Source organism: Narcine bancroftii, chromosome 13, assembly GCF_036971445.1.
Source record: "Narcine bancroftii isolate sNarBan1 chromosome 13, sNarBan1.hap1, whole genome shotgun sequence".
Lineage (NCBI taxonomy): Eukaryota > Metazoa > Chordata > Chondrichthyes > Torpediniformes > Narcinidae > Narcine > Narcine bancroftii.
Window position 1 is genome coordinate 1,045,765 of NC_091481.1, and position 24,354 is coordinate 1,070,118.

Consider the following 24,354-nt stretch of genomic DNA (forward strand, 5'->3'; position numbering starts at 1 on the left):
CTCTTAGCCTAAGAGCCCCTTACTGGTCACCATCCCATCAGTCATCTCATCTGCTTCTACTTCTCAGACAGGAGGTGGTCTCCCCATTTTTTTGGTGCCCTGTGCCAGTCCTCTGCTTTCCCAGTGTTAGCAACCCCTCGAGGTCACTGCCGAACACAGGTGCCACCAACTTGGCCCCAGGCCCAGTGGTCGCAGGATTTTAAAATAAAATCCGATCAGCTCCATTTACAGGCCATTTAAAGCCTGCATGGAACCTGCCTGCTTTTTCCTCATACCTTGCAGGGCTCAGGCCTGAAACACGGCCACTGAGAAACAGAACATTTGTTCCACTGGCAGTGTAAAAATATCCTGACAGAATTTATTTGCTAAATTCCATCCTGTAATTTTTCCACCAAAACCCCAACATGTTTTTACAGAGCGGCTGCAGTGAAAATTGACCACAGCCACTCCATTAGAAACTGGGCTAATGGATATGACACTTCCCCTCCGACAAACTCCGCAACACCAGAAGGCTGTGTGAAAGTGCTCATGGAAAGGGCTGTGTAAACGACCATTCCGCTGGTAAGAATGCAGATTTATCTTCAACAGAATTTTTCCTTTATTTCTGCGTAAAATTGATTATATACATCTTTACCTCCGACGAACGTTGCAAGACCTGTTGAGTTCCTCCAGCATTTGTGCTTTTATTACAGCCACCAGTGCCAAGAAACAATACCTCCTTATCTCAGATATATTCACCCATTTAGTTCCTTTGATCCTTCCTGCCATGAAGTGTGATGGTATTGACCACAGTCTGAGTCCATCCATAACACATTGACACAAGGTCACACAGTGACCAGTTCTGGATGCTTCACCAACAGCCCAAGGCAAGGCCATGCTTGCAGCTTCCCCAAACAAGCCCTCTCACAATATTTCATGTTTCAATGAGATCACCTCTCATGCATTGAACTTCCAAAGAGTTCTGACCTGAAAGATATTTTTCTGTAACTACTTGTTGGCATGCAGACAATAGAGGCAATCCCACTGCATCAATGACTGGGGACGGAACAGATGTGGCTTCAACACTTCACACAATGCTTCACTTGTGATTTGACCTGAACCTCCTGATGGAATCATGGAATCAGTGTGTACTTTGGGAAGATTTTATTTAAATGCATAAATGTCTCTGACGCAGTTTGACATGCACATTGCTTCCATATTGAGTGTCAGTTTGACTTTACTCTATAAAGCAGTGAGTGATGTACTCTGTCTCCACAGCTTTTATGAAAAGAATTTAATGGAAAATGCAACCAAAACTCACATTACACAAGATTCATTGTAAACCTCTGTGACTAAGAGTGCACAAAAAGCCCAGACTATTTCCATTTGGCATGTCTCTCAGGATGATGGACACATACCTGAAGGAACTCACACATTTAACTCCTGCACACTTGGTCCTCTCCGGAAGAGGGGTCAAGGATTAATGCATTCCCAAACCTAACCTCAGCAGCACAGAAACACAGAGGGTGCATTTCCATCATGGAACGTTGGACATGGTGACTTTGAGAGCCCCAGACTGCCTTTTCCTATCAGTGGGATGTCTGTATCAGGAATGAGGCGTTTGGACAGATATGGATAGGAAGAGCTTAGCAAGACATGGACAAAATATGGGCAAATAGGACCAGACCAGAGGCCATCTTGGTCAGCATGAATGAGTTGGGCCAAAGGGCCTGTTCTGCGACTTCCCACAACAATGAGATCTGGAGCCTCAGTGGTAGTGCCTCAGGGATTGGTGTTGGACCATTGTTGTTGGTTTTCTAAATCAATGATCTGGATGATAATGTGGTAAATTGGATCAGCATTTGCTGATGACACCAAGATAGGAGGCGTCATGGACAGAGAGGAAGATTTTCAAAGCTTGCAGAGGGATCTGGACCAACTGGGAGAATGGGCCAAAAAATGACAGATGGAGTTTAATGCAGACAAGTGTGAGATGATGCATTTTGGAAGAACAAAACAAGGTGGAGATATACAGTAAATGATATGGCACTGAGGAGCGTGGAGGGGCAGAGGGATCTGGGAATACAGATACATTATTCCCTGAAGGTGGAGTCACAGGTGGACAGAGTTGTAAAGAAAGCTTTTGATATCCAAGCCTTTATAAATCCAAGTATTGACTATAGGAGTTGGGTTGTTATGTTGAAGTTGTTTAAGACATTGGTGAGGCCAAATTTGGAGCATTATGTGCATTTCTGGGCAACTAACTACAGGAAGGATACCAGTAAGATTGAAGAGTGCAGAGAAGATTTACTAGGATGTTGCCAGATCTTCAGGAGTTGAGTTAGAGGGAAAGATTAAACTGGCTAGGACTTTATTCCTGGAGTGAAGAAGAATGAGGGGAGATTTGATTGAGGTTTACAAGATTATGAGAGGTATAGACAGAGTGGATGCGAGTCAGCTTTTTCCACTGAGATTGGGGTCATAGTTTTAAGGTGAAAGGGGAAAGGTTTAGGGGGAACATTAGGGGGAAGTTCTTCACTCAGAGAGTGGTGGAAGTGCAGAATGAGCTGCCATCTGATGTGGTGGGTACAGACTAGATTGGATAGGTACATGGATGGGAGTGGCCTGGAGAGTTATGGAATGGGAGGTCAGTGGGACAAGGGAGATGCTGGTCAGCACAGACTAGATGAGCCACATGGCTGGTTTTATGTGCTGTAGCGTTCTCTGGTTATATGGTACGTAACCTGCCAATTTTCTCCAATACATTTGTGTCTTGCAAGCGATCAGTCGATCCAGATGAGATGGGGTGGACAAGTGGACCCTTCATGTTCTTCAACAATTAATCCTATTCCTCAGTTCAATGAGCTCTCCCTAAAGAAGCTGAACAGCTGAAATCCATATCAGGGACCAGATCCCATGGAGGTCTTAGAGCCAACAGCCACTTCCTCTGACAGAGCCTCAGCTCTGGGTCGACCCACCTCTGTCTGGCCACAGTTTGGGTAACCTGCATCAAAGATCCCACAGCAAAACACTGAAAGCTTGTTCTGCACACAGAGCCCCTTTGAAGCTCACCAGTGTTCAAATTCTGGGGTGTGAGAGACTAACCACAACTCCACAGAGATGTCAGCAGGGGATGAATCAGGGGCAAGAGACAAGGTAACAAAACCTGGTCCTTGCCTCAGCAACAGACCAGTCCATGGAGCAGACAGAGGCCCGTGCCCAGGGGTGGAGGTGAGACCTGCCTCAGGGGAGGGGAGCGGCCAGGGGGTCTCGAGTGCTCCATTTCCGGGGCGCGGACTCGGTCCTTGTTGAAGCCGTGCTACCCTGAGGTGGACCCGGTGCTGCCTTGGGGAGGAGGGAGAGCGGCAGGAAAAAAAAATTAAAAGGCTACAAAACCTGCAGGTCCAGCAAAGTATGAAACAATTCCTGCCAATTGTTCAACTCAGGAGCATCACGTATAGGAGCAGATGGCTGAGCCCATGGACCCAGACCTGTGGGATTCCTCACTGTAGACCAGACCAAAGAGCAGACAGCTAAGCCCAGGGACCCAGACCTGTGGGATTCTTCACTATAGACCAGACAGCTGAATACATCGATGCTGGAAGCACCTTCCCACCACCGGCGCCAGCACTCCCCGACACTTCCCCACCACTGAGCAATGCCATACATGGGACCTTGAAGTCATCATCACCGCTCCTGCTTGGTAAGCTGAGGTTTCTGCTCCCAATGTCACCACTCCAGATCTGTGGGCCGTCGCCGTTTCTCTCTGGTCGGCTGAGGTTTTTTTTTTTTTACTTACTTAATTTATAGCTTTGTTACTTGCAATTGTGGGGATTTTTTTAAATTTTGGGATGTTCTTTGGAGGCCCGGACAGCCCAAAAAATGGGGGTCGACTTGTATGCCAAAATATACGGTAGTTAAAAAGAAACCATTTCCTCAATTCTTGCTGTTGAATGAAAATCAAAATAAACAAAAGGGCCAGAATTCTGCAATGAAAGCAGAAGCGTTTAGGAATACTCAATGGGTCAGGCAGCACATGTAGAGAGAGGAACCGATTCCAACTGAAACATCGGCTCCAATGCAGTGTTCAGAACCAGGGCTCACAGACTGCCCAGCACAGAGATGAGCAGAGATTCCTTACAAGAGGGGCTGAATCCTTAACTCTCCAAGAGGGCTGAGAGGATGCAACATGGGAATGTTCAGTCACCGGTTGGTGGGGGGGGAAGAGACTGGTTGGTGGATGAAGCTCAACAGAGGTAAAAGATCAGGCATGAGGTGGAGCAAGACACGAGAAGCTGAATGGCTTCCTGCTTCTCTTCCTGGAGTTTTGATGCGATCGGCTGCTCAAGCCACCTCAATGGCAGCATGGTCTTACAACCAGCTGAGCTTCTAGACAAGCTGTCACTGCTGTAACATAGGAGATGTATGAAACCCGTTTAAGATTCACAAGCCACAGGAACTCAGTGGCTGGGGAAAACAAAGCAGCAACATCATATCACAAGTCTTGAAGGCATCCTGTCAGGGTCTGTCACTGTGCAGGAATGGAATGGCACCACCCAGGACCACAAGAAATCGTAGAGACTTGTGAACATGGATTAGACTATCAGACACCATCACCCTTCCAGTGACTGACTGTCTATAATTCCCACTCTTTCAAGAATGAAGCCAGCAGGTTAAAAGACTCATCTGGCACTTGCCAGGAAGAAGATTCACCAAGGTCAGATCGTACCCCACCAGATTCAAGGACAGCTGCTTTCCCACTGTTACAAGACTCCTGAATGATCCTCACACGACTGTAATATAATGATATGTTTATATTTCATTATCTGTTTACAGATCTTCATTGGTTTACATGTCAACATTGTGTAGTTTCTTTTCATTACCAAAAAGTAGTAATTCTGCCTGACCTGTGGGAAAAAGCATCTCAGGGTTGTATGTGGTGTTATGAATGTACTCTGACAATATAATTATGCTCTCCACCAACTGATCTCTCTCTGTAACTCTGCACTTTGAACTGCGTTTTACTTGCTGTACCACGTACAAGATGTCTACTGGATTGTTATCACCGCACCTTGGAGCACGTCACATCAAAGCTGAATCGGAACCTCTTTCAAAGAATTGCATTAATGATGTTATATGAACTATTCCCCAGTCACTGTTGTGCTGTGCTTCGTGCATGGCAAACTGATTTGTCACATCTCCAACGCTACAGCAGGATAACATCCCATCTGAAAGGGCACAACTCCCACAGACAGCTCTCCCTCCCACGACACCCATGTCTGCCACGATCTGTGCTCCTGCCTTTAGGGAGGGACGAGTCAGAAACAAGAATAGACCCTTCCAAGCCACAACAGCTGTCCACCATAAACAGTGGCAACCCTGTCTGACCACTGGAAGTTGGGAAATAAATGGTTTGAGTTATCTTTGGATCCTGAAAGGATAAAGTTAGAAAATGCAAAACCATGTTTACTTTAATTTTTACTTTAAGTGGGAGGAAAGAAAAATAATGCAGATTACTGATTTATAAACGCAAAGTGAAACCTCCCAAAGTGAAACCTGCACCTTATACTGAGGCCCCATCCATTTTCCAGCTTCTCTGCCATATTTGACCGAAGAATCCTCTGGACGTTATAACACTTTCCGTTGAACAGACTAGTTTGTCATAAATGCTTGACAGTCAAATTCAAGTAAAAAATTAAAACTGAAAATGCTGGCATTCCCAAAGAGAAACAAGGATTTTCATCTGGGCTAATCTCCCAGATGCTTTCGTGTAAACTTGCAGAATATTCCCCAAGTGTGATGGTTTTATTGCCTATCTCACACACAACTGATCAAAGCACAGTCTGCAGCATCCAGAGCAGATACAAGATCTCCATGTAAAACTCGGAGAATGTTTACATTAAATCAGTCTTTTTTTAAATTTAGACCTACAGCACGGTAACAGGACTTTGGTGGCCCACAAGCCCATGCTGCCCAATTGACCTACAACCCCCGGTACGTTTTTTTGAAGGGTGGAAGGAACCAGAGCCCTCAGGGAAAATCCATGCAGACACAGGGAGAGCGTACAAACTTCTTCGAAACAGCGCGAGATTCGAACCCCAGTCCAGATTGCTGGCGTTGTAACAGAGTAACATTAACTGCTACGCCACCCATTAATTGCTTAGTTTGAGATGCAAACTCTTGTAGTCCAGGAATCGCTCTTCTATGTACTTTCACACACCACTATCTAACTCCAGTAAGAAAAATGTAATTCTCTGCTCCTTCACAGGATTACAACATTCGCTCTTGCATTAAATAAAATGTACTGAACATTTATGCCATTGGCTGTTAATTTACTTCTTAGGATATGCCTTGGGAAGGTAAGAGCGAGCTGCCTCCCTGCCTCCTCGAGCCCTTTCAGATCTTCTGGTGATGGTGCTTCCACAGTGCTGCTGGGGAGTTTAGATCCAGTGACAATAAACGTACAGCAATACAGTTCCAAGTCAGGGTGATGTGCAGATAGGGAATGGGGTTTCAAAGGTTCAGTGGACTCTGGGTTCCAGGTGGGTCATCCCTCCCAAATTCCATGGGAAGGTCACATGCAGGGAAATGTCCCCACATCCTGACTTGGGGAATGGTTAATATTCAGTCAGAGAGGAAGATGTCAACATCAAGCAAGTGTTACAATGTACACTGAGCTCCTGCACACTCTACTGAATGGACAGGCCAAAATACAGCATGGCATTTGTGAATGGGCTTTGGATTATTATTTAAATGATGAAAGAGTGTTGCATATTGTTGTGCAGAGGGACTTGGGAGGGCTTGTGCATGAATCACAAAGGTTGGTTTGCAGGACATCAGGGCATAAATGGAATGCTGACCTTCATTGCTGGAGGGATTGAATTCGAGAGCAGGGAGAATTTGCCACAGCTGCATGGAGAAATGGTGTGGCAGCACCTAGAGTTCTGCGTACAGTTTTAGTCTCCTCACACGAGCAGGGATAAACACACAAGTGCTGGAAGTTCAGCAGATACTTCAGCAACCTGAGGAGGCAAAGATACATAACATTTGGGACTGAGCCCTTCGTCAAGGTATGAGCAAAAAGCCAGCAGGCACCTGAATAAAAAGGTGGGTGGAGCTGGGAAGAAGGGGCAAGGGGAGGGGTACGAGGCAACAGGACAAGGGGAGGGGTATGGGGCAACAGGACAAGGGGAGGGGTACAGGGCAACAGGGCAAAGAGGGCAAGGGGAGGGGTGCAGGGCAACAGGACAAAGAAGGCAAGAAAGGAAAACTGAGAATTGTGGCTTGTAAATGCAGAGCTGGAAGAAAGACAGAGGGAGATTGGGGAAGAGATAGATGGGGGTGGGGGGAGTATAACAGGGACCAGAAAAGTCAATGTTATTGCCATCTAGTTGGTCTCGTGCACTGTCAAACTAGGACCACCAGAAATTGGAGGAACAACACCTCATGTCCTGTCCGGACACCCTTCAACCGAATAGCATTAACATCTGGTTTCTGTTAGACTCCCCCCACCCTCTCATCTCTCTCTTTCCCCAGCTCTGTCTTCAGAGCTCCCTCCCTGTCCACCTCTCCATACCCATCTGTGGCTTCTTGGCTGAGGGCTTTTGGTTCAGCACCTGCCTGCGTTTTGCTCAATCCTTGACGAAGGGTTCAGGCCCGAAAAGTTGGTTGTACAGTTGATCTTTGCCTCCTCTGGATGCTGTGGGACCTGCTGAGTTTCTCCAGCACTTTTGTGTATGAACTGCAATCACAGAGTATGCAGACTTTTTTGTTTCACTTGAGAAAGGGGAGGCTGGCTTTGGTCTTGGTGCAGAGGGTGTTCACCTCGTCGATTCCAGAGATGAGGCTACGAGGAGAGATTGAGTCGCCTGGGACTGTACTCACTGGAAATCGGCAGAATGAGAGAGGACTTTATATAAAAATATGAAGCCAGGAAAGTTGTTTCCACTGGTAGGTGAGTCTAGAACTATGACAAAATTCGGGGGGGTGGGGAGTAGATTGAAAACGAAGATGTAGAGGAATTACTCCTCACTGAGAGTGGTAATCTGCCCAAGGATGCAGTCAAGGCTGCCTCATTAAATGGCTTGCTTTTTAGACACAGAATTTTGCCTAGTCGGAGAATTAAGGGTTCTGGGAACAGGTGGGTAAATGGATAGAGTCTATAGCAGATCAACTGTGATATCATTGAACAACGGGGCAGGCCTGACGGGCTGTATGGCCAGCCGACTCCTGCTCCTGGTTCTGATGTGTGAAAGTACTGCTCTAAACAGAGACAGTCCCACAAAGATCCAGTAGTCAATGAACAACAGCAGAGGAAACCAATTTTTACATGAAATCCATCAAGTAAATACATGAAAGAAAACCATGCTTTCAACTCCCTACTGAGCAGCGAATACAGAGGCCACCGTGCAGGCTAATCATTCCCTTCAAACACATCATCCAGAAAAGGAAAATCATTTACACACTGATTAATTAGTGTGTAGTTTCCAGCAGTATAATCGAGCTCTTCCAGTGTGCTGGGGGTAATCTCAGAAAGTCAGTTAACCTCCGATACCCACAACTCTCCAGATACATTCGGACCTTCTTGGCCCCAAATGTTTCAGCTTACATTTTATATTAGATCTGACTGCATTTAATGGCGTGCATTGGACACAGATGTTACTAATTAAAACACAGGTCAACAATATAGAACAATTAACAGTCAATTAACCCTTTCAGGAGTGAGAGCCATGGTCTACTCCATGCAGAGACAGAAGCTGACCAGCTGCATCCCAGTCTGGTATGGGGACACCAATACCCCTGAGCATAAAGCCCTCCAAAAGGTAGTGGTCACAGCCCAGAACATCACAGGCAAAACCCTCCCCACTATTGAGAATATCGCCATCAGAGAGCAGCAGCAATTATCAAGGATCCGCACCACCCAGCACACTCTCTGTTCTTGCTGCTGCCATCAGGAAAGCGGTATCGGTGCCACAAGACTCGCACCATCAGGTTCAGGAACAGCTGCTCCCCCTCCACCATCAGACTCCTCAACATCAAACTCCATCAGGGACTCATTTAAGAACTCTTACTTGTGAACGTTATTATTATTGAACATTTATTTCTGTATTGCAGTTTGTTTGCACGCCCTTCTTGGTCACATTTCTCTCTTTTGCCCAAGTTCAGTTATTTTTTGCATTGACAACAAGTGGTAATTCTGCCTGGCCCAAGGAAAATGAATCTCAGGGTTGTAGGTGATGTATGTATGTATGTATGTTCTCTGACAATAAATTGGAATCTGAGCTGATGAGAAATTATTTCTCATTCATGAACAAAGCAGCATTTGAGGACGGGGGGGGGGGGGGGGGGGTCACACTCCCGATAATGTGTATCATGTAGAAATCAAACTGGTTTTTTTATATCTCATGTCGTGCATCATGTTTCTGCTGCAAAACAACAAATTTCATAACATGCTGTTGACAATAAACCTAATTCTGATTCAATATTGAATTGAATTGTTAATTGCCATCAATACCAGGATGCAGCAAGAGACTTAGTTTTGTGCGCAATCCAAGCAATCTCTTGGTGCCTGCCACATTGACCGTGTGGGCTGATATCGCCTCCAACCGTGCATCTTGGCGCCTCACAGTTCGGAGGCCAGCAACCTCCTTTGAAGAAGACCGCAGAGCCCACCTCACTGACAAAAGACAAAGGATGAAAAACCCAACACCCAACCCCAACCAACCAATTTTCCCTTGCAACCGTGCCTGCCTGTCCCGCATCGGACTTGTCAGTCACCAACGAGCCTGCAACAGACGTGGACGTACCCCTCCATAAATCTTCGTCCGTGAAGCCAAGCCAAAGAAAAGAAGCAAGTGAACCCATGCTGGAGTACAACAGGAAGTGCAAAATAAAAGTGGAGAGAAAACTGTTCAGTTCTAACTGTGGAAGAGTAGTGGGAGGTTAATTCAAGAGTCTGATAACAGCAGGAAGAAACTGTCCTTGAATCTGGAAGTTCATTTTTCCAGGCCATATATCTCTGCCTGATGAGAGGGAGGGGAGAAGAGAATGTGACCGGGGTGGGACTGGTCTGTTCGTATGTCGGCAGCTTTCCTGAGTCAGTGAGAGGTACAGACAAAGTTGTTGGAGGGGAAGAGGGGTTTATGAGATGCAGGCTGAGGCATTGGGGGGGAGGAGTGATGAGGTTTAGACAGACGCAGTGAAGGGGAGGGGTGGAGGTGTAGACGGGGGCAGTGGAGAGGAGAGGGTTGATGAGGTTCAGACGAAGGCTGTGGAAAGGAGAGAAGAGGGTTGGTGAGGTTCAGACGGAGGTGGTGGAGGGGATGGGGGGGGGGGGGGGGGGTGAGAGACAGCCTGAGTCTCATTCACAACTTTCCACGGTTTGTTGCAGTCTTGACCAGAGCGTTTCCAGTGATGCACCACCCAGAGACAGTGCATCGATAAAACCTGGATAGGTGCACTGGGAACACATCAATTTCTTTAGCTTCAGAGGAAGACGAGGCGTGGGAGTGGAAAGACAGGTTGTTGGTGACATGGTGTGATGCAAGCACATTTCATGCAAGTTGTTGGGTGCTGGGGATGGTGGTGGAGGCTGAAACATTGGGGTTATTTTGACTCTTAGACAGACACATGGATAAAAGGGTTATGGGGTAGGTAAGGTTTTGAACTTTTTTGGAAGGAATATATGGGTCAGCACCACATCAAGGATTGAAGGGCTTGTTTTGTGCTGTAGCGTTCTATGTTTAAGCCCACAATGCAACTGTGAACTCTGCACTTACAGGCATGCCATGAACCACAGCTCGACCATCACGTCACGCAGTCTGGACATTGCGGCTGCAGCAGTAAACCCTACACAACTTGGGATTGACCAGCAGAGCAGGTCATCCTGAAGGAAGCCACTTGCTCAGCACTCCATAAAAGGGCAGATTTTGCCCGGACACACACAGGAGAGCTCAGAGGCTGGGATGCGGAGATCTAAGCAAAAAATTTAAATTTTAGAAGTTGTGACAAACAGCATCATAACAGGCCCTTCCAGCCGATGACCCCGTGCTGCATAATTACACCCAATTGACCTACGTCCCCCAGTATGTTTTGAATGGTGGGAGGAAACCGGAGCTCCCAGGGAAAACCCACGCAGTTACGGGAGAATGTACAAACTCCTTACAGACAGTGCGGGATTCGAACCCTGGCCACTGGCGCTGTAACATCTGGAGAAATTAGTTGGTCAGGCAACATTTGTAGAGGCAGAGAGATGCTCAATGTTTCGGGCTGAGACCCTGCATCAAAGTGCACAGCCTGGGCCTTTGCTGAGGACTGTCTCAGAGAGTTACATTGGGTGACCAGTGAGCTCAGTGGAGCTGTATTGGGAGTACCTTGGGCTCATTCTGGGACAGACCCAAAGCTGGTCTGGGCAGTGCTGATGGGTATGATCCCATAAGGAGGTTGTGCTAAGGACCACAATGGAAGAAACAGCTCGGTCCAGGAACCAGGTGCCAGAACCCCATACCAGTGGAAGGTCGGACCCAACCTGCCCAGGTTCCACAGGCTGGGAATGAGATCCATAGTCAGAGTTTTACATGCACATCTTATCTGCGAATAGGTCTATGCCTATTCATCTATGCCCTAGTGATTTTATAAACCTCCCCAAGGTCCTCCCTTCGCCTGCTACACTCCAGGGAGAAAGGTCCTAGCCCTCCTTATAATTCAACCTCCCCAAGGTCCTCCCCTTGTCTCCTGAATCTTTTCTGAACCCTTTCCCATAGCTGGGTGACCAGAGCGGTGTCCAACACTCCAACGTCTTGTAAAGCTGCTCCGAAACTCACTGCCCTGACCAATGAAGGCAATAATGGTAAAACACAACATCCCTCGAAAACGACAAATCCACAGTGGGTGGAACAGACAAATCCTTTATGAATGGGATTAAAACTTGCCCTCTTTTAGTTTAAAGTTACCCTGGAAACTGGGAGAAAAGTATTGAACTGTGTGCAAACCTCCCTTAACTGGCACATCAATGGAAAAAGTTCCAAAACAACAGTGCCCCTCTCTGAGCTCCATCCAAATTCCAACCCCAACCATTGGCACATTGAGTGAATAATCAGATCATTTGAACAGGAAAGGTTTGGAGGGATTGGCTCCAAGGGGTGAGCACAGGTAGACAGCTTGGTTGGCATGAATTTGGGCTAAAGGGCCTGTTCCCTCCCTGTTCCCCTGTCTGATGATGCCACAGACACTGGTTATAAAGAACCTCTGATTTAAATCAAGACCATGGCCTGCGTCAAATGGTATTTGTGGGAGAGATTTCAAACATACAACACTCTTAATTAACACTGCGGAAGAGTCATACATTACAGCAGTTCAGGGAACAAAAATCCAGCCTCACGGAATTCATACTTCATGGCCAAAATATCTCCAATACAGACTAAAAATTTGTTCTCACAGAATTTACGTGGTGAATTTTTACAAATGGCATTTGTTGATATTTGTGCTGACGAAGCAACATCGGGATTCAGCAAGGGGTAGCTTTGTGGGCATCCACACCTAGAACATTGGCTTTAACATCTAATGTGCCACATGATTTCAACTTTCACATTTCAGCTCCTCAACTGAGGAATGAGATCTGGGTGTTTGCTTCCACTGCTCCTCGTGTTAGAAACCAACACATAAGAGGCAGCAGGGTTGGTAGAGCCATTCGTGCAACACTGTTACAGCACCAGGGACTGGGATTGTGGTTCGAATCCCTCGCTGTCTGTAAGAAGCTTGTACGTTCTCCCTGTATCTGCTTGGGTTTTCCCCAGGGGCTCCGGTTTCCTCCCATCATTCAAAGAACGTACCAGGTTGTAGGTCAATTGGGTGTTATTGGCCCATACGGGCTCATGGGTCAAAAGGCCTGTGAACGTGTTGAATGTGTAAATTTAAAATCCTATTCAGCTCCAGATCTGTCTGACATTTCACAGCATCACAAATGATCCTTAACCTTTCATTCCTGACTGCACCCGTTAGCCTTTCTCTCCAGTTTCAACCTTCTTTCAGCTCAGTCTTAAAAATACTCACACCTGATGAAGATAATTCACAATCTGCTGAGAAATAAAGCTTTGCCTCATCTCTGTCGTAAATGGTGACCCCTTATTTTTAAGCTGTGATCCCAAATTCTGCATTCCCTTACAAGAGAAAGCACCCTCTCCAGACCCACCCTGTCAAGACTCGAGATCATAAATGTTCCAATGAGAACCTGTCCAACCACAAGACTACCTATCCATTCCAGGCACATCTCCAGTAATCTTCTGAACCTCTCCCAATACATGTAAATACAATCTTCCATGTACACCATGGATATGGTCTTGCAAATGTCCCACAAAACCAAAGCACAGCTTCCCTGATGATAAATTTCCCACACAATAAATGATCAATTTGCGTTTCCTTTCCTGTTTTCTCCTTGCACCCATGTACTGGCCCTACATGAATCACCCAGATCTCACAGCTCCAGAATCCCTCCCATTGAGATAATAGGCTTCTTTTCATTTTTCCTTCAACTTGCGTGGGTGCTGACCAGTGCTGGTTAGAGGTCTGATGTAAACATTCTCCAACTTGGAAGCGATGAATCATAGGTGAAGAGCAGCTCCAGCTTTCTCTGAAACAGTGTCTGCTCTCGATCTCCAGTCATCCAAAGGCTCTCGGCTCGAGCAACACATCACCTTTCCACAGGAGAGTCAGGCAGTGCCACAAATTGTCCAGTGACACCAACCACTGTAAGTGACTTAATCTGACCAATGATCTGGCTGGCATGCACGTAGCAAACCCGCCATCCCTCCTCCTTCCTACCTTCGGTCCCAGCTCTGTCCCTCTCCCTCTCCCTCTCCCCCTCCCATTTTCCCTCTGTCTCCTTTCACAGTACCAAAATCAATTCTCACCTTTCCTCTTATGGACCGGGGTTCGAATCCCATGCTGTAAGGAGTTTGTACATTCTCCCTGTGACTGCATGGGTTTAATCCTGGGGCTTCAGTTTCCTCCCACCCTCCAAAATGTACTGAGTCACTTGCAGGGTAATTGGACGGTGCAGCTTTTGGGCCTAAAGGGCCTGTTACTGTGCTGTTAGTCTACATTTTAAATTTCTATCCTTTTATTTGTTGGTCTGGACCCCTCCCCCTCCCATTTTTCCCCCTTTCTCTCCCAGTCTTTATTCAGATGCCTGCCTGCTTTTTGCTTCTACCTCCTCTGGACGCTGTAAGACCGACTGGGTTCCTCTAGCACCTCTGTGCTTTTACATGGCAACACTTCACTCAATATAACCTGAGATGAAGAGAGGATAACATTCTTGGTGATTGGCGAGCGCTTTGCAATTACTTCCTTATTTACTTTTGCTTTATGAATTGGTTTGCAGGACATGAATCCCATTGTACCAACAGCATTTGTTGTCCATCTCCAACTGCCCCTTAACTGAGGAGGTACCTCAGAGTCACATCTCAGCCAGACCAGGGAAGGAGAGCAGATATCAACTGTGGACACTCAATGTCTCCTCACTTGGCAGGAAGGCACAACAGTGACTGCATTTCCTGAGAAGACTGAAGTGGGCAAGGCTACCAGCCACCATCATGCCAACCTTCTACAGGAGCTCTGTCAAGAACATCCTGGCCAGCTGCATCAATGTGGCATGGATGCTGCAGAGAATTGGATCGGAGGTCAATTCACAGGACCACAAGAGTGTACAGAAGATCACTTGAGTGTTCCTCCCCTCCCCATGGACGTGATCTTCAGGGATCATTGTCCGAAGAGGGTGTACAAATTCATTGAGGTCCCCTTCCACCCTGCACACAGCATCTACCAGCTGCTCCCATCGGGAGGATCAGAGCCAGCACCACCAGGCAGAGGAACAGCTTCTTCCCACGGACAGTGAGAATGCTGAACGACCAAAGGAACTGGTCACACTCACCCTTTGAGACTGATATTCATGAAGCAATATTTATTTATTTGTACAGAATTTGTCCTGTGTGTTATATCTGGTTGTGTGTCTGCATGTCTTGCACTGAAGATCGGAGAACACTATTTTGCCAGTTTGTACATACAATCAGACAACAGCAAACTTGACTTGACCATCCTCTCTGAAGATCATCAGTGAACCAGATGGGTTCCCACTCCAAACTAATGTTTTCATCCTTCATTTCTCTGAAATTCCAGATTCATTTCATGACTTGAATTGAAATTCCACAGCTGCCATGGTGGGACTTGGGCCGGTCTCTGGAAACTGGCCCAGTAATTTAACCACTTTGCTACTGCACTCAAGGTTTGAGGACCTAATGCAAAACAAAGCAGATTCCATGCAGTAAAAACATGATGCTGGAGAAACTCAGCAGATCAAACAATGTCCTTTATAAAGCAAAGATAAAGAGTCAAAACCAACGTTTTGGCCTTGAGCCCCTTCATCAAGGTCGGAGTAAAATGTAGGCAGGCGCGCAAGCAAAATGGTGAGGGAGAAGGGCAGGGCACAGACCCACAAGCAGGAGGTAACAGGTGGAGAAGGGAGGGAGAGCCCAGCAGCAAATAGGGGGAGGGGGGATGGCTCTGTGAATGGAGAGGGAAGGGGGTGGGAGAGCTGGAGGAAAGGAGACCGTGTGATGGGGAAGGGAGGGAAAACGGAGAGTGGATTAGTAGAAACCTGAGAAGTCAATGTTAATGGCGTCTGGCTGGAGAGAGCCCAGATGTGCTGCTCCTTCAATTTACGGGTGTATCCCTAGGAGTCATCAATTGCATTCAGTGCTCCCGTGACAGCCTTCTCTACATCGGAGAGACTGGGTGTAGACTGGGAGATCGCTGAGCACCTTCACTCTGTCCGCATCAATGACAGGGACCTCCCGGTGGCCCACCACTTGAACTCCATGCCCCACTCCCATGCTCACATGTCTGTCCATGATCTCATGTACTATCCCACCAAGACCTTGTAAATTGACAAAACACATTTGATTTCCCATCTGGGCCCTCTCCAACCAGGTGGGATTGACATCAACTTCTCTGGTTTCTGCTAACCCGCTCTCCATTCTCCCTCCCTTCCCCATCCCTCAGTCTCCTTTACTCCAGCTCTCCACCCCATTCACAGCCATCCCCCCTCCCCCTGTTCGCTGCTGTGGCCTCCCTCCCTTATCCACCTATTACCTCCTGCCTGTGGGCCTGTCCTCCATCCCCGCTCCTTCCCCACCTTTTTATGCAGGCACCTGCCTCCATACTTCAACGAAGGGCGCAGGCCTGGAATGTTGGTTCTGTATCATTATCTTTGCTGAATAAAGGACTCTGTTTGACCCACTGAGTTTCCCCAACATCATGTCTGCAGACTTCTGTGTTATACTTCCTTACAGTAATGTCTGCCCAGCATTTAAACCCTTCCACCCACATCTTCTATTTCAGGGGTTTGCCCCATCTTTGCCATCTTTGATGAAGGGCTCAGGCCCAAAACACTGACTCCCTTTTCTTTTCCATGGATGCTGCCTGACCTGCTGAGATCTTCCAGCTTTCTTGTGCACCGTTCCAATTCAATGTTAATGTTAGGGGAGAAACACTCCACAAAAAGGCGATGGTTACATTTAATCAGCCTCAGTCAGTTTGACAAAGAATCCCTTCAAGGTTCCTTCAGAATGACTGCAGAGAGAAGCATTGGAACACTCAATTATCTCAATTAGATTTGGATGAATGCTGCTCGCCAGTGGTTTTCATTAAGGTGAAGTCAAAACCAATCCATGTCGACATGGACTGCATTGATGCAAGGCTCAGGAGAGAGCATGGAACTCGACGAGTTCTCTGAGCATTACATCAGTGATGTGGTGAAATGCCCGTTAGTCTTTCCTTACTGCCATTGATATTTGGGTTTCACCTCAGGAAGTACAGAATGAACTATCAAATTATTGTTCAAGTAGGGTGTTTGAACACCTCAGATCAGGTTGGGCACAAGTCCATTGGCAATGACTGTGATCCAGAAAGAGGTTTAAATGGACAACATTCTATACAGTTTGTCCATAAGGCATGATCTAATGGAGGAAATTAGAATGAGAATTTTGAAGCCCCTCATTCCATTGTGGAAATCCAGACAAGGGCATGTTATGCAATTGGGAATTAAACTATTTAAAACTGGGGAAATAGAGACAGGAGATCACATTGCCCTGGACACACCTGGATGGACCCTCTGCTTGATGTGGGTGCTTGGTGGGTAATGTAGAATCAGAGACATTTCCAGCCTAGAAGGAAGCCATTTGGCCCTTGATTTGAATGCTGGTCAACAGTGGGACCAGATCTCATCCCATGACCCTGCAGGTCACAGCTCAGGGGCTTATCCACGCAGTGAGTCCCAGTCTCACCACTGTCGATATTTCTTCCTGTTGCCCATTTTATTTCTACCTTAAAACAACATTCCAGAATAATTGAAAATAGACCCACTGTCGAAGCTGGAAATCTAATATAAAACAAATCATCCTGGAAACACTCCACAGATCAGGTCCCGTGTCATGTACGAACACACCCATAATGTAATAATGCACAAAACCAGCAGCCTTCACCTGCTGTAAATGTACACACAGTAGCATTACACACTAATAATAGAGAGAGAAGCAAAAGGGAGTCCCTTCAGGGACACAGTGTCCATGGATTTACCTCCGTCACTCCCACAGCCTCTGCAACTACACAGAGTCCAGTCCAAAACATCGGCAACCAGAGCTCCAGATCCAAACCTCTGGCACAATCAAGAAGCCTTCAGCTCCCGAGGCTCTTTGGGAGCCCTCCTTGCCCTCAGAACCCCCTTGAATCCTAGTTCTGATACCTGGTTCTCATGAGCCAGTCTCCAGCAGCCACAGCCCAGTGTGTCCTTTGACCTGAAGTCTCCAGTAGCCTGCATGTCAAGCCAGCCGCCAAGCCCCTCACTGGTCTGCTGCCGTGGTCACCTTCACTGTGGGGTCCTCTACCATCATCTCAGCAAGGAGGGGGTGGGGGAAGGAAGGTAATCTTCGCCTGTGGAGCATCGCTCCAGTCACTGATCCCCAGAGTTCGCTGATCCCTCAGATGCTGCACCCCTCGTGGTCTGGACTGCCAAGCATGAGGACTGCAATCTTGGCACACGCCTCAGGGTTCCGAGATGTTTTAAAAAAAAAACCACCTGCCTGTTTAAATCTGTCCAGGACTGTCAGTATCACCCATAAAGGACCACTGCGTCTCCACTCCCAATACTGCTCCTGTGGGATGGAAACCAAACAACATTTTGGGATAATAACCTTTCATTTGAATGGCGTTGATATGTTTCCACCACAGACTGATTTTACGGCGCCTAGTTGTTGCCCTCCCTGCTAAAGGAACACGTGAAAGAGGCAAGGTGAAGGGCTTATTTTCTATATCAATGCAGTGGCCACTCTCACAACTCGCATAAATCCCAGCGGAGGAAATCTGGTCGGAAGAATTTTGCCACACCACAGGCTGGGGGTGCTGAGGGCTCCCAGATCTCACTGCTGATGCTGTTCCACTACCTGCCAACAGCACATAATTGCCCTGACTGGTGAAGAGATGAAATTGTAATATCAAACACCCTTGCACCTTCCCCGCCACTTCAGGAGCTGCAGTGGGAACACGCCACAGGGATTTCCTCCTCTGGCTTCTTGCTGAGCTCTCATCAACTCAGGGGGTCAGCTTGAACTTCCCCTCCAGCTCCAACCCATGTTCTGCTTGTCAACTTTAGCTGACATCTATGTCTGGTAAAATTTGAGTTTAATTTCTTGGAGATTTGAGAGAAGTTGTGTGGGGAGCACCTCTTGCAATGTTATGCCCTTAATTCAGGTAACTGGACAGGAGAATCACAGTTAAAGCAGAACTCAGATGTTGGCTCACAGCCAGGTACAAGATGCTCAGACTCGTGTTAAAATAACAGAAATCAATCTTTCCATCAAAGTGAAAGAAATCAGCTCTTTAGGTTATGAAAATTGCTGCCAAATTTACGCAGCAGAACAGATCCAGCTGTAAGGCCCAGCTCGACTCCAGATTGGGTAGACTGCAGTGTCATGTGGGGACTCCCAGTTCAAGGTCTCACTGAGAAAACTCAGCTGAAACCTGTCCTCTTCACAGCAAAGGAACCCACCTCCTGCTTTCCCTTCAATTTCCTTCCCTCTTAAAGTACTAATGCCTGAAATATGTTTTGATTCAATTAATCTCCTCTCAATTTTACTTTTAGTCATTTGCTCAAACCCTATCCACACAGTGCACATTGCTGGCAATGTGATTACTCAGTACACAGGTATGTTCCTGGGCACCCTCCAGGTATGTGCAAAATGACAGGCTGGCTCACCCGATCTTTCCCTCCCATCCTCCGCCAATCCTCGCCCATCAGCTTAACTCTCCAAACATCCAAAGGAGCTCTCTGATCTTTCAGTCTGACATGTTGACTTGAGTACAACTCCAGAGTCTTCAATAGCTTCATCTAACTGCCCCACTCCCCCTCAGTAATATAGTGGAAGGGCTGGGTTCAGTGATACAATCCTTTACATGATGGGTTCAACTGAGACTCCATCAGACATTCAGTTGGATGTTCTTTCAATATTTATCCCTTAAACCAAAATGTTTACTAGAATGAAAAGGTTAGCATAAGAAGAATATTTGTTGGCTCCAGAACATGAGGATCGTTTGTTGACTCTTGGACTGTACTCATTGGAATATGGAAGGATTGGGGGTGGGGGTGGGAGGGAACCTCAGAGACATTCGAATGCTGAAAGGCCTGGACAGAGTAGATGTGGCAACATTGCTTTTACTGGCATCACCTATGGGCTGCGGACCACACCAAGTGACATCAAAATGATGGTCTCTAAATTTTTTTGTGCAGTGTCCAGCAGAAATGTATTTTTTTAATTAAACTATCCCTGTAGTTAGTTATAACAAACCCAGTTTCTGTGTATCAATGTACCTACGAGGCTAAAACTTGGTTTAATTACTTTTTGAATTTTCTAATGAATTCCCGTTGGAGCTGTCATTATTCCCCAGTTACGATGATGCTTTGAATCACGTGGTTCCGTCTGCCTGCGCCACCAACACGCGCTGTTGTTTTTATTGCTGCCAGTGTTTTTATCCTTGCTGCTTTTGTCAAATATTCTCCTGTTTTAGCTACAAATTGTGGTCATTATTAATTGTGAACAGAGATCAACAACTTTTTTGGGGATGAAGTAGTAATTACAGGAAAAAAAACAGAAAAATCAAATAAAGGTTCCTCTCAGTTACTTGGTTACGGAGAAGGTCCATGTTGGTAGGGAGTGGGGGGGGGGGGGGGTGAGTGGTGACACCAAGAGTTACCGCAACAGGTGGCACCAACCCTAGTGGCCCCACTGGTTGTTTCCCATGGTAGGGGAGTCCTGGACAAGAGGCCATCATTTCAGGATAAAAGGGTGTCAAATTAAAACAGAGAGCCGGATAAATTTCTTGAGTCAGAGGGTCGTGAATCTGTGCAGCTCGTTGCCACGGGTGGCTGTGGAAACGAAGTCGTTGGGTGTATTTAAGGCAGAGGTATTTGATTAGTCAGGGCATCAAGGGTGAGAGTGGGAGGATAGAATGGCAGAGCAGACTCAATGGGCCGATTGGCCTGCTTCTGTTCCTATATTCCCCAAAAATCCTCTTAAATCCCCTGTCACCCATTGGCAAGTCAGAGCAGCCAATTAACCTATCAACAAACATATCTTTGGGATGAGAGAGGAAATCAGAGCACCCAAGGGATCCTACATGGTCACAGGGAGAGGGTGCAAACTCCACCAGAGGTGGAGTTGTGAGTCATTAGCTTTATAATCTGCACCATCATCTCTTGTCTCATGGGAGAATCTAGAAGTGGGGGGGCCATAGTTTAACAATAAAGGGTCAGCCACAGTCCTGTAATGAAACAACAAACTTTCTCTCCGAGGGTTCCAAGTCTTTGGAACAATCTCCCTCAAACCGTGTTGGAAGCATGTTTGAAGGTGAAGGTAGATCCGCTCTTCAAAGGGAGAGAAAGATCAATAGGTGCAGGCGTTCAGAGGTTACAGTCATTCAACCATTACCCCACTGAATAGTGAAGCAGGCTGCAGAGGGGCTTCCTCCTTCTTCTGGTTTGAAGGTATCACATTGGCTCCAAGGACATGAAGAACACCACACAATCACTTTCTTCTTTCCTTTCCCAGGTCGGTGCCAACCCTGGTGTACCTGATATGAACATTGTTGTTTACATCACACAGCCCGTGTTACCCTGCTCTGTATCAGCCTCTCCTTTCCCTGGCCCCAGGGAGATTAGTGCATGGTGCAAAATCTCATTTTTACATATTGATTAATCTTCCTTTTCTAAATATTTTTATTAAATTTTACATAACAGATGTATACAGAAAATGTGTAAAATGCACCACAGAGATGTTAGATATAAAGAAATGAGCAGTTATCCAATTACATCTATAAATTGCATCAGTAAAGTAACAAAGAATCTTCGAATTTTATCCTGAATATTATCTTTTCATTTTCTCCCCCATCTCTTGAGCTCATTAATTTCAACTGGGTAAAGTATGCTGTGTACCTGGAGTAATTAATAAAGTGTTGGAAGACAGGTTTTATAATAAAACTAGAGGTTCGGAAAATAGCTCAGGAAAGGTCCCGTAGGTTTTGAAACCCTACGTCTAAGTTAGTAACAGAGTAATGAGTCTTTTCTAGATTTAAATAGGACATTATATCCCTCAATCACTGAGCGTGGTGGGAAGGGTTGATCCATCCGAGAAATGTCCCACATCCGGCCAAAAGAGAGGTAAAAGCCAGGACGTGAGATTTAATTGAAGTCAAGCGTCGTCATCCTTTCCAGTGAGACCAAAGAGGGGAACAAGAGGGTTAGGCTTAAATTAAGGATTGAGTTTGGAAAACATCCCTCCAGTACTTTTGAGGCGAGGGCACATCCAAAACATATGAACCAGAGGCCTCACCTCTTACATTTATCACAACAAGAATTTACATCTGGATAATTTGGCCTTGGACATAGGAGCCCTGTGCACAACTTGAAATTGCAACAAACAATCATGGGCTCAAAGGGTCATGGAGTTAACCAATTTAAGGATTAAATCCCAAGCCTCATCGGACAATGAGAGGCTGAAATCCTGATCCCCTGTCGACTTAATTTCATCAAGAGGGGCAGATCAAACCTGCCATCTTAGCATAAATAAGGATATTAAACCTTTAAGAGTGGGTTGTAAATTATTTTTTTTTACAAAATCAACAATGTTCATATCAGGTACACCAGGAAAGTTAGGTATCAGACAGTGGAGAAACTGTCTGATTTACAAGTACAGTGAAACCTCATTCGAAAACGATTCGTTAATCCGTGGAATTGCTGATAGCACGGGTGTCTTAGGACCCCAAACATTGATCTTAGGATGCCAGGCTAACAGTGGCTAACTCATTTACAAGATGTGTATGTCAATATGTGGAGTTTAAAGGTCTTATTATAGGGTTTGAGTCACAGTATTCTGTGATGTGAATCCAGAAGAGCAGGTGGATTCAGGCAATACGTAGGTGGGAACAAACGAAGCAGCTCCAATATTTCAACTCACCAAATATTTGGATCCTGGTGCAGCCTGGCTGATTAGAGTGCTCACATGAAGAACGTCTGTTTATAATGCACATGCCTTCGAGATGATAGACCTCTCTGGTTAGGGTGAATTCTGGGATTCCAATCATAGTTCAGACTCCTCTTTCATAATTAGTGGATCTTTTCTCTTTCAAACATGGGCTTTACTGACTTCCCTCAAATGTGCAGAGTGTTCACTTTCCTGCAGTTTTTTTTCCCTTGACTAATTTTGTACCCGTTGAATTTTTCAGAAGGCAGCAGGCCAGCACGAGTCCCACAAACAGCAGTCAACGTAAATGACCAGAAGTGATTCTGCTCATGCTATTTGTGCCAAGAACAAACGGTCCAAGGGACAACGGACAGAACAACAAATTTCCTATTCCATAAAATTAGAATGAGGGTTGAGAATTCTGCCAGACTCTTGGGGACATCCGGGAAAGTGGTGCAATTCTGCTTGTGTCTGCGACCAGTATCGTCCTCGAGGAAACCTCTGGCCATAAACTCACTCAGTCTCATCACAAGAACACAGGAGGAAGCTGGTCTCTGCCCCACTATTCCAGATCATTGGGCATGCCTGATCTGTGCCCGTCCCCCCTCCATTCCTTGATCGATCAAATATTAGTCTCACTCACTAAAACCTATCCAAAGACCTGGCCTCCACCAGCCTTGGGGGCAGAGAATTCTAGAGATCCTCCTCCCTCGGAGAAGAGATTTGTACACACATCCTCATTAGGTGGCTCTACCCCCTTCTTGCAACTCCACAGCCAATTTCCATTCAAGACCAATCAAAATTGCATCACCTCAAAGAGGAAGAGAGATTGGGGTAAAAAGCAAAAGTCTATTTCAATCATTTCAATTCCACGAGCTGGTGCCCAAGGCGTCTCTCGTTCCAGCGCATGCAACTGAAAAACACTGGCTCCCACACCCTTCCTACCAAATCCTGCCACTTTTCAATCCATCACAATGGTGAAAATCCACGGAGCAATTTTCCCTGAGGGGTTGATTCACCATCTCCAAAGATAATCAATAAAATTAAAATCCACCTCACTCACCTTTCAATGACAACAGGAAAAATGACATACATTCCTGGAAGTTAATCCCGGGGAAAGTTTGAAAATGCTTTCATTTTTCTCTCCTCTTGCAACATTGTCACGATGAGACTAAGTTTATTCTTGGACTCTGACCGGGCCAATTTATTAACCTTCTGTTCAACGGTGGATTTCTTCGGTGTCCTCACGAACTTGCTGTCACTTTGCAAAGTGGAAATAACGGGGCATTTATTGCTGATGTGCAATGAAGGCGAGAGATATTTCACCCTTCTGAGTTGAGCTTGAATTTTTTAAGAGCATCAAAGTTCCAGACAGACTCAATGCAGGAACCCCCCCCCCCCCCAGGGTCCCATTGAACTGGATACACTGGTGAAGAGATACAATTTATGAACTCCCGCTGCAAGTTACCCAATGCAACTTGCTTTTCATTAAGCAGAGGAAAGATTAAGTTACTTTTCCAGTTCAAAGGTTTGGAAGAGTTTCCACTGGAATTGCACAGGAGTCGGAAACACTTCAAAGCAAATTAAAACATCTTTGGAAAGTGTTCGGAGCAGAGTCTGCACCCTGTCCTCCATCAGTGAGCTGGGACAAATCGAGTGCAACAGGGACTGTCTGGGACCCAGCTGATGGGGAACTGCAGCAGCTGAAGCCTTTGCCCCGGGCGGGGAAACGGGACCCGCGTCTCAGGCCGCAACCGGAGAACAGGACAGCACAGCACGCGGCCCTTCGGCCCCTCGAATCCAGTCCCACTGA

General features: G+C 46.4%; 1 protein-coding gene across 2 annotated transcripts in view; it reads right to left on the reverse strand.

Moving 5' to 3' along the window:
* The window catches only part of sema3d (sema domain, immunoglobulin domain (Ig), short basic domain, secreted, (semaphorin) 3D), a 188,730-nt gene that overhangs the window by 163,689 nt on the left and 687 nt on the right, over positions 1–24,354 (reverse strand). The window contains exon 1 of one of the 2 annotated variants that reach the window (XM_069909343.1): positions 23,605–23,794. The exons of the other annotated variant lie outside the window; for it this stretch is intronic. Coding sequence (XP_069765444.1) covers positions 23,605–23,632 — 28 coding nt within the window. The 5' untranslated portion in view covers positions 23,633–23,794. Of the gene's footprint in view, positions 1–23,604; positions 23,795–24,354 lie in introns of those variants that run through there. 2 annotated transcript variants of the gene reach the window in all.